Source organism: Benincasa hispida, chromosome 11 (assembly GCF_009727055.1).
Source record: "Benincasa hispida cultivar B227 chromosome 11, ASM972705v1, whole genome shotgun sequence".
In the NCBI taxonomy this organism is placed as follows: domain Eukaryota; kingdom Viridiplantae; phylum Streptophyta; class Magnoliopsida; order Cucurbitales; family Cucurbitaceae; genus Benincasa; species Benincasa hispida.
In genome coordinates, this window is record NC_052359.1 from 78,774,941 (window position 1) to 78,791,563 (window position 16,623).

General features: G+C 29.0%; 2 protein-coding genes across 2 annotated transcripts; both read right to left on the bottom strand.

Moving 5' to 3' along the window:
- Positions 1–1,545: 1,545 nt before the first annotated feature.
- Positions 1,546–8,399, bottom strand: LOC120090880 (serine carboxypeptidase-like 45). Its single transcript, XM_039048579.1, has 9 exons — positions 8,168–8,399; positions 7,960–8,061; positions 7,343–7,438; positions 6,741–6,904; positions 5,580–5,837; positions 3,912–4,036; positions 3,674–3,766; positions 2,898–3,015; positions 1,546–1,689 (listed from the first exon to the last, which is right to left on the bottom strand). The coding sequence occupies exons 1-9, from the start codon at positions 8,397–8,399 to the stop codon at positions 1,546–1,548; spliced, it is 1,332 nt and encodes a 443-aa protein (XP_038904507.1).
- A 1,898-nt stretch (positions 8,400–10,297) lies between these two features.
- Positions 10,298–14,012, bottom strand: LOC120091020 (putative ankyrin repeat protein RF_0381). Its single transcript, XM_039048806.1, has 2 exons — positions 13,764–14,012; positions 10,298–11,154 (listed from the first exon to the last, which is right to left on the bottom strand). Exons 1-2 carry the CDS (start codon positions 13,910–13,912, stop codon positions 10,500–10,502), a joined length of 804 nt encoding a protein of 267 aa, XP_038904734.1. The 5' UTR covers positions 13,913–14,012; the 3' UTR covers positions 10,298–10,499.
- Between the last annotated feature and the right edge of the window lie 2,611 nt (positions 14,013–16,623).

The following is a 16,623-nucleotide window of genomic DNA, read 5'->3' on the forward strand; positions in this document are numbered from 1 at the left end:
TACCAAGAATTCGTCATCTTGGTCTGACTCCACCCTACGAACTCTCTCATCCAGATAAGGGTCACAACACTGCGCATCAATAATTCTCTGCCTTAGACTCGGTTGCACTGACAACTGCACTAATTATGCTGTGACTTTCTCCACTACCACTGCAATTTCTGCCCGCTCTAGCTCCTTGCACAAATGAGTTTGTCTAGTGATGAGGGTTGTTGAATGAGCCAAGAAGACGACGAGAGATCATTCTTGGACAGCTCGAAAGACTATCGAGAAGCGCTACAAAAGGAGAGAGGGTCAACACTTGCGGAAGCAAGGATATTCATCTGAGCAGAGTTTGAGTGAAAAGACAGTGTAAAAGGCCACGGGAAGTAGACATTTTTACCGGGTTTCTTATCTTTACATTCTATTATTGATAGACTCCCAAGTCAATCAACTCATCAATAGACTCTTACCAGTGATATGTACCAATAATATGGTCTATCATCGATAAACTATTTAAATTTGGCCATGTTTGCAAATTTTTTTTACATTATGTTACATCTACTAATACTTTTGGTCTAATGTCTATATTTGCAACGGTCCCTTTTCTTATTTATTCAATATCAACATTAAAGATGAATAGATATTTTCAATGTATTGTAAAAAAATTCACAAAATATAAAATATAAGCTACAAAATATTAATAAACATAATATAACTAATATACATGTTGATTTGTTTTTTTTTTTTAAAAATCATAAAAAATTTATTTACTAATTTAAATTTAATTTTTAAATTATTTAATTTTTTATAATTTTTCTAGAATATTTATCGAAATCAACATTCTATCAAAATTTTCATAAAATTATGAGATTTTAGACCTTGTTGTATCACACTCCCGCACTCATTATTCTTAAACTTTTTATTTTGTATATGATAGATGCAAAATTTATTTAAATTTTTTGAAAAGATTAATTTATGGTTGATTTGTTAGATACACTTTATGTGTAACGGTATTCTAAAATTTCAGTTCTAAGTTCAATAAATACAATATTTTTAAAAAATAAATATATATCAATCAATGATTTGTTAGATACAAAATTAAAAGTTTAAGCATCTATTATTCGTAGATGTCAATTTTGTGAATATTTTTTTAACTTTGTTGAATCTTCATTTATGATAAATTATTTGTTTATTCATTAAGTAATTTAATATATTTACTTAACAATATATGGAATGTAAGAACAACTATATTTATTTTGGCATATAGACTTTAATTTTAGAAAAATCTCTTTTGATCGTCATAACTATTTACATACTAGATTTTTTTTTTTTTTGTCACATAAATATTCGCAAATACAAATATATAAGAAAATCCATGTAATATATATAATATGCAAATAGAATGTGTAAAATAGGATACATTGCTCAATTATATGAATGCAAGAGTAAGAAATTGAAATGTGTTGGAAAGATGAAGCATATGAGCTATGATTTATGCTTAGTTATTGAAAATAAAGCACACACAATGAGTTGTGATTAATTATAAATAAAAAATAAAAAGATAATTCATGGGTTTTTTGCTTGTAGGAAAGCAGTGAAAAGTGCCAATGATGTTGCTGGTGAAGTGTAAGGAGCTTGATGAGCAGCTCCTCTAATGGTGGCAAATGATAGGTCATTCTTATCCCCAAATGCTTCTACCCATCCTCCAACCTAAACACACAATAATATTGGAAAAATATGGCTTTTACAAAGTATGTAATTCTTTTTTATGTTTAGTATGTCTTCTCTCACAAATTTATAAGATACAAATTTCAAAGAAATTTTTTTACCGATATAAAAAATGTCAAACTATTTATAGAAATAGTAAAAGAATATACTTATAGGTTTCTATCAGCATATATCAATAATAAACTTTTATTAGTTTCTATCACTGATAAACATTGATAGACTTCTATCAGCTTCTATTAAAGAAGATTAACATTTTGCTATGTTGTATAAATAATTTCCCTTATTTTTCTACTTTTGAAAATCTCTCTTTTTTTAAAATGTTTAATATGTTGAGAACTTATTAGACATAAATTTGAAAGTTCAAGTACTTGATTAAACTTTAAAGTTTAAAGACCCTTCTTAGATACTATCCCAATTGAAAATTTGCTGGGACCAAACTTGTAATTAAATATTTTTAATATTTTTATTTAAGTGATTAAATTCTATATGAGGAAAAAAAGATATTTTATTCATTAGCATTAATTATTTTTTTAAAAATTATTTAATGGAAACTTGAGAATAAAAGTTTGGAGCTACCTTTGGATGATTAGAATCGATGTATTGATGTTTTTAAAAAAAAAAAAAAAAAATCCAAAGTGATAGTTTATATTGATATGCTTATAAAAGTTTAAAGATTTAGACCCCGTTTGATATGTTTTTTATTTTTATTTTTGAAAATCAGACCTATTTCATCTACATTTCTTACCATGATTTGCATTTTTCTTAAATACAATGGTTGAATTCTTAGTCAAATTTCAAATTCCAAAAATAAAAACAACTTTTTGAAAGCTACTTTTTTTAATTCTCAAAATTTGACTTAGTTTTAAACCATTTGTGAAAAGTAGATAACAAAGAAAGAAATTTGGAGGTGTAAGTAGCATTCATCGGCTTAATTTCTAAAAACAAAATGATTACCAAACGAGACCTTAATTAATAAAATTATAAATCGCGACATGATATTTATTTAAACAAAACATAATAGAATGTGAGAATTATGATACACTTCCGAAACTTGAAAGTTTAAATTGATACGATTATCCGATCATGATTTTTAATTGATATAATTAATAAAATTTAAAGATATAAATTGATTTTTTTTTTTTTCGAAAAATGAATAGGTAAAATAATAATAATAATATATGAGTTTTTACCTGTTGGTTGTGAAACCAAGGTGAGTAAGGGAGAGTGGTGTTTAACCTCAAAGCCTTTGCCAACTTATTCACCAAAGTTCGACTTCCAAGTAATGGAATTACTGAATCTTGATCTCCACTGCCATTCCACACACCCACCAATTTTATTCATAATCCATTATTTTTACTAAAACAATTGCAAATATAAATGGAGGGGTGTTCAAAAAATCGAACGACTCAAAACAACCGATTAACCCGGTTGGGTTCAAATAAATGAAAATTTTATGGGTTGAGTTGGTTCATAGGTTCACCTAATATAACTCGAACTAACCCGAATTTATTATTAACATTAAAATATGGTTTTTATTACTCATAACACAATTATTTATACGTATATTGATTTTAATTTTATTTAATTTTAATATTTTTTGAATAATTTATTTTTCAACGACTCTCAAAATTAGTTTATTTGAACTTTAGAAAGAAAATTTTCACTATATATATTGAAATTGAGTTGTTAATCTTAATTCAATATATGAAAATAATTAAATTAGATTTTTACATATTTTCGTTTTGTTTTTTTTTATAACAAAATTTTAAATAAATGACCCGATTAACTCGAACCAACCCAACCCAAATATTTCATGATTGGGTCTGAAAAGTCTTTTAATCCAATCCAACCAAACCCATGAATACCCCTATAAATAGTTACGCTCATATTGACTTGTTATTCTGAATAAGAAAAATAAAGATAAGGAAAAAAAACATAATTAAGCTTAATTAATTTAAACAATTACCTATAAATCAAAACTCTTATTCCAGAATGCACGAGTGAACCCACAATATTAATGGTTGGTGTCAATAAGTTACTCAAATCATAGTCCAAAATACTGCAAAAATAAATCAATAAATCTATCAAATGTTTGATAATCTTGGTATAATTTATAAAAATATATGTGTAAAACATAAAATAATAAATTTGAAAAGAAATTGGAAAGAAATGGTAAATGGTAATTAATTAAATAAATAAATAACCTGCTGCAGAGGGTCCAAGTAGAAACTCCAACCAAGCGAGCATGAAGAGCTTCTTGAACATCAACTCTATTTAGATATGCATTCACTTCATTCAATATACAAACATCTACCTTTCCTCCATCTTCCTATATACATACCATCCATTAAAACTCAATATTTTCACGGATTTGAACTTCCGATCTCTTAAATCCATAATCATAATGGGTAGTATTTTTAAAACTAATTAAATGTATAACAACGTTTTTAAGAAATTACAAATATAGGAAAAAAAAACTATTGATGATAGACTCTATCACTAACATAGACTCCTATTAGCAATATAGTCTACCTAATAGATAGACTTCGAGAGCTAAATCTAAATTTTGCTACATTCACAAATTGTTTCATATTATAATATATTTACTAATACTTGGGGTCTGATTATTATATTTGCACCCGTCTTTTTTTTAACACTAAAAAAAAATTAGTTTCTTAAGACTAATTTTTGTTTTTGAAATTTGATTAGCATCTTAAATGTTTTCTAACAAGGATGAAAGTTATTGTGAAGAAATTGGAACAAAACAAAAACCATTTTCAAAAATCAAAAACTAAAAACCAAGTATGCTACAATTTGTTTTTTTTTTTTTGGGTAAAATTTTTTATTCTAAAAGTATTTATATAATGATCTTTCAACTTTAACATTTGTATATAAATTTTTAGTTTAAATTATAGTTTGGTCCTGAAATTTTAAAATCATTCTATTTTAGTCCTCAAACCTTTTTAAATGTTATTTTAGTTTCTGAATTTTTAAAAGATTTATTTGAGCCCATCCACTTCCAAAAAATAATAATTTTGATCCTTATTTTTTATTTTGTTTAAAAACTAATGGCATAACTTTGAATATGTATACTTACGAGTGATTTGAAGCCACACAGACTTATAAGAAACAAGCATTGGACAAGTGAAAATTAAATATGGATAAAAATTACTCAAAAAGGACCAAAACTAAAAACAAAAAAAAAAGTTTAAAACTAAAATAGACATAATAAAAATTTAGGCTAATCATTTGGTTTTTTTTTTTTTTTTTTTAAAAAAATTAAGTCTATTTCATCCACATTTCTTACATTAATTTGCATCTTTCTTGAGTACAATGGTTGAATCCTTGGCCAAATTCAAAAATCAAATATAACTTTTTGAAAGTTACTTTTTTTAATTTTCAAAATCTAACTTGGTTTTTTAAACCATTGGTGAAAAGTAGATAACAAAAGAAGAAATTTGGAGGTAGGAATAGTGTCCTAATTTTCAAAAACAAAAACGAAAATGGTTACCAAACAGGGGCGATCAAAATGAAACAAACATGAAAAGAAAATGACTAAAATATGGACATACTTTGAAACTTATAAGTTTAGAGACCAAAACGAGAATCAACCCTAATCTTTTACACTAAGACGACAATCAAAAGGCAAGTGCTTCCCCCATCAATACTAATCCTTCTTCGACATTAGCTAATATATATATATATATATATATAAGATCGGAATAATCGAATGAAAACTTTGAAAGATCAGAGATGATGAAAGTATAGAAATTACGAACCGAGAATTGTGGAAGAGGGGTGGAAGTAGATTTTGCATTAGATTGATCTCCTAATTGCCTGGGGAAAGTGAGAGAATGGAGAGTGCCAGCAGCTTGTGATTGATCACTCAAACAAACATCAAGATTAATGGAATAAGCATTTATAAACTTAGACATCTCTCGACCAACCAAATCATTAATACTTAAACATGCATCTGAAATTTCCCCATTGATAGCTTCTCTTGTGATTTGGGAAATGCTACATACTGAATTCAGAAGCTCAAATGTTGACTCTGATAGCACTCCATGAGACCATAAATATTTGCCTCTTGAATTGAAATCCGTGTTAAATTCCAATAAGGGATTCCCAATCTGAAAATAATAATTAACAAGTTTTGATCATTCCTATACTTTACCATCCGTAATGATTTAGTTTTTATTATGCAAATATTGTTAAGATTTATGAAATTTGATCTTATATGTAGATTCATAAATGGATTATAAACTATGAGAAAATTCAATTTTGACCATGACTTTGGTGAATTTGTATCAATTTCAACTTTAAACTTTTAATTTCATCAAATTGTACCTCAAATCTTGGTAAGTGTTGCAATTTTAACCCTAAATTTTAAAAGTTATAGAAATTTTAACCCTGTAATAAATTCTTGCTCCAAATATGGTTAAAAAAATTTTAAAAATTTTCTCTTAGGTACATTTAATGAATTATAAAACATGCGTACAAAAAGCGATAAAATTTTAGAGAAAATAGTATTAGAGCTAGCTTTTAGTTCAAATTTATAAAGTTTGGGCAAAGTTTTTCAATATAGTTAGTTTGTGAATTAACAAAACTTTAACTTATTAAAATTAATAAGTTTATAAATATCTTTTATACGATTCTTTGTTAAAATTAGAGGAAAACTAGTGACATTTAAATGGTGGGCAAAAATTACAACACTTATTTTAATAGAACCTAACAAATTAAGAGTCAAATTGAATTTTTTTTTCCCTATAAATTACATAAAGACAAAGTTCTTACACAATCAAAATAAACAACTAAGTTTGATGAGATTTTTAACAATAAGGATTAAATATAGTTACGCGTTAAAAATTCAAAAATAAAATTGTTACAAATTTAAAATTACAATAATTAAAATCATTATAAATCAAAATTTACGAATCAAATTATTACTTCTATGATTGTTTAGCGGGAAAATTTGATTTTTTATATATACAATTTAAAAGAATATTGACAATATAATTATAGTGCTGACTTACAGCTATTGCGTTGAGCTTAATGTTAAGGTTAGATTGAAGAACAAGTCTTGCAAGTTGTGGGATATAATGGCCTGCATAGCTTTCACCAGTGATGTAAAATTCTCTGTTTTTATATTCTGGAAATTTCTCCAACCATCGTTCGAGGAAAACAATGTTGTCTTGTGCTGTCAAATGTACCAATCAGTTTATCTACATTCTATGTTTTTTTAATGTATTTATATACGACTAATATTTTCAATCTATTACTATACAGAATCTATTTTTATTTTTATACTCATCATGTTACAATATTACTTTTAACTTTTTTTTTTCATAAACATTTCAAAACTATACATTTGAAATAGGATTTCTTTATAAGTTTGAATGAAATGGCCTAAATTGGTGTGGTGATGACCTGAAACAGAAATTTAAACCCTCTCACCATCACACTATTCCTAAAGGGATAGTCAAAGGTAATATTATCAACTTTTGAAATAAGTGACAAAATTTAGGAGTGTTTTTGTAATTTAGCCTAAAATTTCCAATCAATATGTTATGAAATAACTATGATATTAAAATAAAGGATATAAACAATATATCCAAACATTGACGAGAAAACTCACCAGTGATTTTGTCATTAACTGTGTCATAGAACGTGGTATTCTTAGAAAACGAGAATCCAACCCCAGCTGGAGATTCGAGATACAATACATTTGCCACTGTCAAATCAACAAAAATTACTAACAAGTCATTAGCAAGTTATTGAAGTTAGAACTTCACAAACAAAAATATATGCATTCATGTTTTGCAGTCTAGCTTTTTTATTTTTTTTTTATTCGTGAGTATCTAGGAAAACTTACGCACATCTCGACTAATCTCATGAAACAATTCACCTCACTCTACAACATTTTGGTGTCAAGGAAACTCGGAATACTAAACCCTAGGTGGTCACCTTAGATTAAACTCATCATTTCTTAGTCTTTTATCAAAATCATGCCCCCTTATTTACCACTAGACTAACCCATGATGGTTGCAGTCTAGCTCACTTGTCCAACCACAATTTGTCACATAGCAAATTCTTTTTTTTAAAAAAAGAAATATATATTTTCGAGTTTTTCTCCTATAATGTGATTGGAGTGAGTTAGAAAAAGAATGAGTACCGTCCAAGATGTACCTAAGTATATACAATATTTTTAAAAAAAATCAAGATAAAGAAAAAAGGCCTCTACATAATACAAACCATTGTTCCAACTAAATTCATTGAGAATCAAAACATCTCCTTTTGGTCGAAAAGGACCATTTTCAACAAAAGCTCCTGCACCAAGTGATGAACAACCAGGACCTAAAACAAACAAACACCAAACATTTGAATGTAAAAGTTGTAGTTGAAATTATATGAATAACCAAAAATAGAATTTTTTTTTTAAAAAAAAAAAAAAAAAAATCACCTCCATTTAACCAAAGAACAAGAGGCTTTGAATTGGGATCACTTTGGGCCTCAACAAAGTAGTAGAAAAGAGACCTATGTTGGATTTCATCAATGGTAATATAACCTCCAAATTGTTGAAACCTAACAATTGGTTGTCCTGGTAAGCTCTTGATCAAATCACCATCATCAAAACACTCTCCAAATCTAAACAAATTTTGCATCATTAACATAATCAAGGCAATAATCTCCATTCTTCTCCATTGCTTACAATAATTATGCATTGTGTAATTAGATTATCTCAACCCTTTCTTTGGCTAATCCCAAATTAACTCTCTTCTATTTATATCATCTTTCAACTAATTTGCTACCTCCAATGCTCCTTTTAGTTGGCCTTTTCCTACAAACCTTTTGTTGGTGGTATCATCAATAATAATTATTACAATTACTCAAACATTGAATTTGGATTTATACATGACAATTTTTATTATTTTTGGCTATTTAATTTATTACATGTATTGAGTGGTATTAGACTTACTCAACAAACGTCACAATGTTAAATTTATATGATTATAAAAACTTATTGATCAACGTTATTCGTCGATATAAACATAACGATGATCCACTGGTTAAAGACATATATTCGAAACTTAAAGGGTAAAGATGTAAATCCTTCAACCCACATGTTCGTTGAAATAAGAGTTTGAGTTCTCATTTGTAATAAATTCGTTTTACAGCCAGCTAAACAAAATTATACACAAATACCCTTAATGTGTAGTAATGTTTACAAATCTTAGCTAGTTTTGTTTTTTTGTTTTTGTTTTTTGTTTTTTGTTTTTTGTTTTTTTGTTTTTTTAATTAGAGCAGAAGCATATAACATATATTTGATGCTGTTTGGTTTGTCATTTTCATAGAATGAAAAATTTGCCGGCGTTAATCTCCTTATGCGTAAAATTGTTTTGTGTTTTGTCAAATTGGTTCAACCTTGTTTCTTCTTGGACTTTCATCAATATGATTGCAACCCTAGGCCGGCATTATTGCTATTTTATTTTTCTTTTATTATTTTCATTAGAATGCTTAAATTTGAGGATAACAACTTCAAATCCTTATTCAATTTTTAATTTTATGTCCAATATATCTTTGAATTGTTTGAATTAACAAAAAAAATTTGTTAAGTACATCCAGATCAATTAATTTTTTTAAATGTTAGAATACGGTAAAGACCTAGTAAGCACAAAATTAAATTTAAAAGATTTATTAGATACTTTCGAAGATTCATGGACCAAATAGACACAAAAGTTAACTAAACTTAAGGTGTGTTTGGTTTAATTTTTCTAGTGTTTAATTTCATTTTAAAAAAATTAAAGTGTTTGACAACCACTCAAAATAGTTTTTGAAACACTTTCAAAATGTATTTTAAACGGTTTTTATAAAAAAAGTTTAATTGAAAATTACTTTTCTGGAAAATATTTTTTCCTCTAGTCAATCCAAACAGATCCTTAATCTTATAGTTTCGTTTAACTAAGTTGGGTTCTTCTTCAAAACCATCTTGGTTATGGTGATTAGTATACTTTCTAGTATTATCAAGATGATAATTCTATGATCTTTCAAAAAAAAAAAAAAAAAAAGTCGTTAATTGGGTTGGTAACAAATTTGAAGTCTTCTATATTAATATCCACTCATTTGGATTGACTTGAGAAAAAAAAAAATTAAAAAAAAAAAACTCATTTTTATTTAAATTTTTTTGATAAAAAATGATGAAAATACACACGAAAAACTATTCCAAGGGATTGCCAAACACTCCAATTTCTTCCCAAATGACTTTTTGTAAAATTAAACACTTGAAAATGTATTATTCCAAATACACCTATAATCTTCTACCTCAATCAAAAATTAAATCTTATTTTAAATCCATTTCAAAACTCGATATCACAAAGAAGAAATTTACGTTTATAAATATGGAATTGTACGTTAAAATCTCTCGAAGTAGATTAGTTTATATCCAAATATGAACAATGTGATTAATTAACCACTTATAACTCAAAATCAAACCTTCACTAATAATCTAAGGGACTAAGTTTAACTAGAGAAATGTTAGTGAACAGTTAGAGATAACATGTACCAAACCTTTGATGTGAAGGAAGGTTAGAGATAACATGTATCAAATCTTTGATGTGAAGGATAGACTATGGTCTATGAGGTCTTCAAGACCAAAAGAGAAATATGTTACTTTCAAAGGTCTATATCTAAAATCATGGAGTTAATAATAAACATATGGAGAAGGGACTGTAAGGATTAAGGTGTGTTGATGTTATTACAATAATGTTGGTTACACAGACAACTCGACGCCATTTTTATGAGTTTTCATCATCCTCTTGTGTGTCATCCGATGTTAGAAGATGGCCAAGGGCAACTTTCGCCTTCTTCGGTTTTGGCAAGGCTTCCTCACCAGCAGCCCCATCAATCTTCCTCTTTGATTGTTCGTCCCCCTGGTCTTCTTCATTGCTCTGCCTCTTTGGCTGCTCAACTGCCAAATCTTCTTCATTTTCAGTTTCGTTCGCCTTTGCAGTGGGTGCCTCATCTTCTCCCAACACTGTTGGCTGCGAATGAGTTGTCCCAACTTTCCCTTTATCTTTGAGTTCTCCTTTCTTAGATGTTTTTTCCTGTTCTTCCAAGAACAAGCGGATTTCTTCATTGCTAGCCAAATCAAGAGGGGTTTGTCCTGCCTTTGTTCTAGCACTCAAGCTTGCACCTTTCTTTGCTAAGTACTTAACAAGCTCCAAATGTGAACATTGCACGGCATAGTGCAGTGGGGTCATACCCTTTCGAGTAGAAGCTTTAACCGATCCACCACATGAGATCAAAGTACGAACTACTTCTAAATGTCCCTTCTGAGATGCAAAATGTATTGCAGCCATATCATCCATGGCAGCAGCACCAACATCGGCCTTGTTCTTGCATAGATAATTTATAACTTCTGCTTGTCCAGACCATGCTGCCAAATGCAGTCTATATTTCAAAGTTTGCTAGAGTGAAGGAAACACAGTCGAAGGGCTGGGATGCTAGAATTAGTGTATTGGCAAAAAAAAGTAACAAGACTAAAGTGAGAGCTAGCTCTTCATGACATTGAAAAGATAAGAGCCACTTAATAACCTGTTGAGCGTAATATATTGTGATAAAAGTTTAAAGCATAAGGTAAAGAGGACTTTCAAGAACTTGAATACAACCTTTAACTGAGATAGTAAAAGGCGTGGGACAGGAGGATTGAGCGAGCATCTCTGTTATGCTTTATACTCTGTTATGTTATGATATAAAGCGGCATTAATACACCAGGAACCCTGCTCAAGCAGAAACTCTACAAGCAGGGTTTCTTGGAAAAGAAATTGAGAATATTGCATTTTTACTCCTTACAATTTTAACATTAAATTTTCAATTTCATCCAGTCAATCCTTAAACTTGAGTAAGTGCAACCACCAAAGCGTTCAATTTCGAAGTACAAAAATGCTCAAACTCAACCATGAAAATGCCCGAACCAAGCCACAGAATCAAACTGGTAAAAAAGACTCCAAATTCAACAATGAAATGCAAACCCGTCTGAAAAGCATCCAAACAGGTGCGGTATACCTAGTACCCACAAAAATAGTCATGTACATGTAGAGTTTTTTGCAAAATATTAGAAGAGTAAGTTGTCTCATAATGCAAAAGTTCAAGAAAGTGATGGACTCCAAGCATTATAAAAGGAGCCTATGGTTTCAAGTTGTTTGAGTTAGAAGCATTTTATGCTTGGGTGTGCTAACTCTAGTTAAATTCCCTCTTTTTTTTTTTCAGTTTGAGAGTGGGGAAAAGGGGGTTTGACTCGTACAAAAGTTTTGAGAGAGTGTTCTTCTAGTTGGAGGAGAGAATTCATTGTGGCTATAATAATTTTTCACATAGTGAATTTCAATCTTGTGAGCCTTGGTTTTTTCGGATTTGGAGTTTTCTACATAAATTCTTGTGTATCTTACTTTGTTTTCTTTTAATTTCTCTGCTATTTTCAGTTTGTTCTTGCAGTAGAAATGGGAGAATTTTCCAACAGTACAGCCCTAAGAACACTTGTAGTAAGCTAAAACTTGTTAAAAAAAAAAGTTGAAAAATTAAACTCATTATGGGCAAGCGTTGCCCTCCTTCAATATAGAGTTTAATTTGATGAAACTACAAGTTGAAATGTTAAAATTAACTCCCCAAGCTAAATACAAGGTAAGAAAATGAAAATTTCCCAAAGAACTAGTTTTAAGTAGCATCACAACGTCTTGCTTGTGCTTCATGGCAGTGGCAGGTATATTGGGGAAAATTTTCCTTCATTTATTTAGTAAATAGTCAATAAAAGGTGTCCTGACTAGCTGTTCAGATCATTCAGGATTACTCCAAGATTTCTGCTCGTTAGTTTGCAAGCAGCCATATAATTCCTAGTTTTCTAGTCTTTAGAATTAATGTCCTAACATGCTTTTACATGGTAAGCTATCAAACAATAGGAGAAGCAATGCACCCATTCCCTCCCTTTATGATATAATGAGCTGACGAGCTAATCTATCAACAGGAAAAGGAATATTGTATGATGAGATACAGTGTTGTAGAGCAACAGCAAAATTCAAAGACAGCCAGTTATCCAATATTTTTAGAATGTTTTGTATGACCTGTTTATCCACTCTTGACAGTTTAGATATTATCCACTCCCCCTACTACTTCAGAAGCATAGATTTGATAATAGCCGTGAGGCAAAAGTCCAACCAAAGTCTCACAATGAAAGCTTGATAATCACCCGACATGAAACAAACTAAAAGTTATAAGACTCTTCTCATTAAGTCAGTGACAGGCTTGAAAAAGAACTTTTACTAAGGAAATTTTTTTAAATGAAAGATAACAGTTACATATTGGTTTCTCTTCCTTCGTAGATAAAAAGTAATGGTGCAACTTTACTTCATCGACAACTCCAGTTTCATCAAAATACATGGATGCAAGATGTCTTTTGAATTTAATGAATGTACTCAAACTCTCTCATCAAATGACTCTAATTATGTGATAAAGTCACAAAATTCAATTCAATCACTAATCACCATGCAGCATTAGATTGGTTTAGATTGTTTGATTCATTTACCCTAAAATTTATTATCCCAAAAAAAAAAAAAAACAGTAATAGCCATCTTATTTTCCAAAAATTATTGAAGGATACAAGACTTAAAAATAAGAACTTCGGTGCATAATAATATATCCTCATATTAAGATATCAAAGAAATTAATCTACTTGGATTTGTTCGGTTGATTCAACCTAGAAACAACATTACGAAGCTACTTAAACCAATCTAACTTGAGCAACTTCAATTTAATTGAACTCAAACTGAATCAAACAAAGCTATAATTGAACATATCTCAAGGATTTGAGTTAAGCAGCACGAAGGGCATGATGATTCGCACAAAATTCTAAAAATAATTGAGTCTGGAAATAACAATTAACCAAAGCTATAATCGAACATATCTCAAGGATTTGAGTTAAGCAGCACGAAGGGCATGATGATTCGCACAAAATTCTAAAAATAATTGAGTCTGGAAATAACAATTAACAGGATGAAACATAAGGATACGGAGTCCGGGAGTGCTTATCTCTGGAATTGACAGACGAAGGGTTAGATGCCAAAATTGAAATGACGGAACTCAAGTCGCCGTTTCTAGCGGCGGCGTGAAGTTGATCGTCACCGCCGGTGGCTCCGCTCCTTCTTTGAGGCCTTCCCATTTTACGGTTGTTCACCTTTCAAGCTTCCGAGAGTGAAAATGGAGGAGCTGACAGCTCAGAAGGAAGAAGAACCATTGGACCTTTGAGACCAAAACTTTGTGGGCTTTCTCGAGACGGGTCTCTTAGGGCATTGTCCATGGACTTTGATTATCTCTGCCTGAATTATTAAGCCCATTTTCAAAATTTTATTACACCATTTTGAGGGTAATTAAATTGAGTAACACGATGTATAACAATATTTTAAAAGAATTGTAAATATAACAAAATATATTACTTTATTGGTGATAGACTCCTACCAGTAATAAAGGTCTATCACTTAGAGACTCCTACTAACGATATGGTTTATCATAATCTAAATTTTATTATATGTGCAAATTATTTTACATGGTGCATTATTTATCGATACTTTATGTTTGCTTGCTATATTTGCAATTGTCCTTAATTTTAATCATAACAAGTAGTAAAAAATGCTTTGTACAAGTTTGTGTAGATATAATATCTTAGGCAAATAACCCGTATGGAATATGGAGATGTGAATCTTTGATCTCGACGGGAGGAGTACATATTAATAATGTACTTATTTTCACAAATTATTAGCAAATCACGACATGATTCAACCTAACAATCACTTTTTCACTTTCTAACTTATTAAAAATGTATGAGTGTCAAGCTAATCTCGTGAGAGTTGCCCCACCACGTTGACAACATTTGAAACCCAGAGAAAAAAGGCACCCTCGGGAAGAGATCCCCAACTGTCAAAAGTATGGTCAGTCTACCTTGTCCTTCGACGTTGAGATCTGGTGCCACGAACCAACCTTCTATGAGATTGGAGGAGTATTCCCTTCTGAAACGGATGAAATTGATTTCAACCTCTACAGTTATGTCTCTTGCTGAAAGGTTCTCTATATTCTTGTGTAAGAATGTTCTAATTCTTTGTTTGAATGGTCCTCTAATCAACATGTACCATTCATCATCATTTATTTCTAAATAATTTAGGTTTCATTTGATAACAAATTTTGATTTTTGAAAATTGTATTTATTTTTTCATAATTGTGCTTAGTGGGTGTTTGGGCCATCAACTTCGAATTAGTGGAGTGAATTCTTATAACCCACTCCATGTTTGAGGCTCCAGTTGTAACATTGGTGTTTTTCAACTATTATAACCTACAATTAACTACATTACTACTATTTTAAATTTATCTATGCTCCAATGTTTACTATTTGTTTATCATCCTCTTTTTCCCTCTTTATTATAATGTTCATTATTTTTTAACCAGACTAAAATAATATGCATTTCAAATACAAATTATTATAACTCACAGATTATAATAATCATTGATTATAATAACTAATTCAATATCTCAAATACTTCCTAAAGATAATTTAGAAATCAACATTTGTATATTTTTAATGTATTTAGATTTTGAAGTGCAGAACTATTACATTAAAAATGATAACAACTTAGATAAATGTAGCAATCCTTGTTATAAATTCCTTTCCTTTTGTTAAATTAAAATATTTATGATATATTATATTAAAAACTACATAATATTGTAAAATAATAATTATACAGAATTTATAACATAAAACACATGTTCATAAAATTAAATAATAATAATTAAAGATTGAACACAATGTTTATTGGTAAGTAGATGTATTTTTATGGGTTATAAACATATTATCGAATACGTTTTAAATAATTAATGCTAATTTCAAAATCTACTCCAAATGACATATTTGAAGAATATTGAAAACATAAATATATAAACTTTGTTTTTCCATGGATTCACTTGTGTCTTCATTCACTTGAAAGGTAATTTTCTAGAATAAATTGCAACGAGTGACAAAATTTTGCCATATTTATAAATGTCACATAAATATATCATTTATAAATATGATAATTTTACAATTTTCTAATCATTATTGATAGACTATTTTAGTTGTTTATCACTAATTGATTATTAGTATGGATATTATTGATAGGTCATTAATATGTTCATGGGTGCTTTTTTTAACTCTTTTCTAAATTTTTTTATAAACAACTATTTCTAAAATTTTTTTATAAGCAACTATTTCTAATTTTTTTTAACTCTAGAAAATTATTTTAAAAAATTATTATTAACACAAAAAAAATTGTTTTCTCACAACCTTCCAAATTTTAAACCATCTAATTGGTTAGGCTCTCGGTTTTTTTATTGAATAGGTCTCCAAGTATCTAATTTGCTATTTAAATGATCTGAAACCTATTAGATTTTGGGGATTTTTAAATATAGGAAAATGAACATATTTATAAACATAATAAAATTTTACTGTCTGTGATAGATCACGATAGACTACTATCTATGTCTATCTGTATCACGATAGACACAGATAGTAATCTATCAAGGTATATTACGGTATATCGTAAATAAACTGTGATATTTTTCTATTATTGTAAATATTTTTCACAGTTTCGTCATTTGAAATAATTTTTTTCAAGTTTTTTAGAAGGAAATTGAAAATTATAGAACCTATTAGATAAATAAAATTGAAAGTTTAGTATTTTATTAAAAGATTCTCCTATTCAACGCAGTTTTAAAAATTTAAGGATGAAAATTATAATTAACCAATATTTACCACTCAACATATATTAAAGTATTGTTTCAAATATAGAAAAAATGAGTCAACTTATTTATCAATATCACAAAATGTACTAATAGATAGTGATAGAT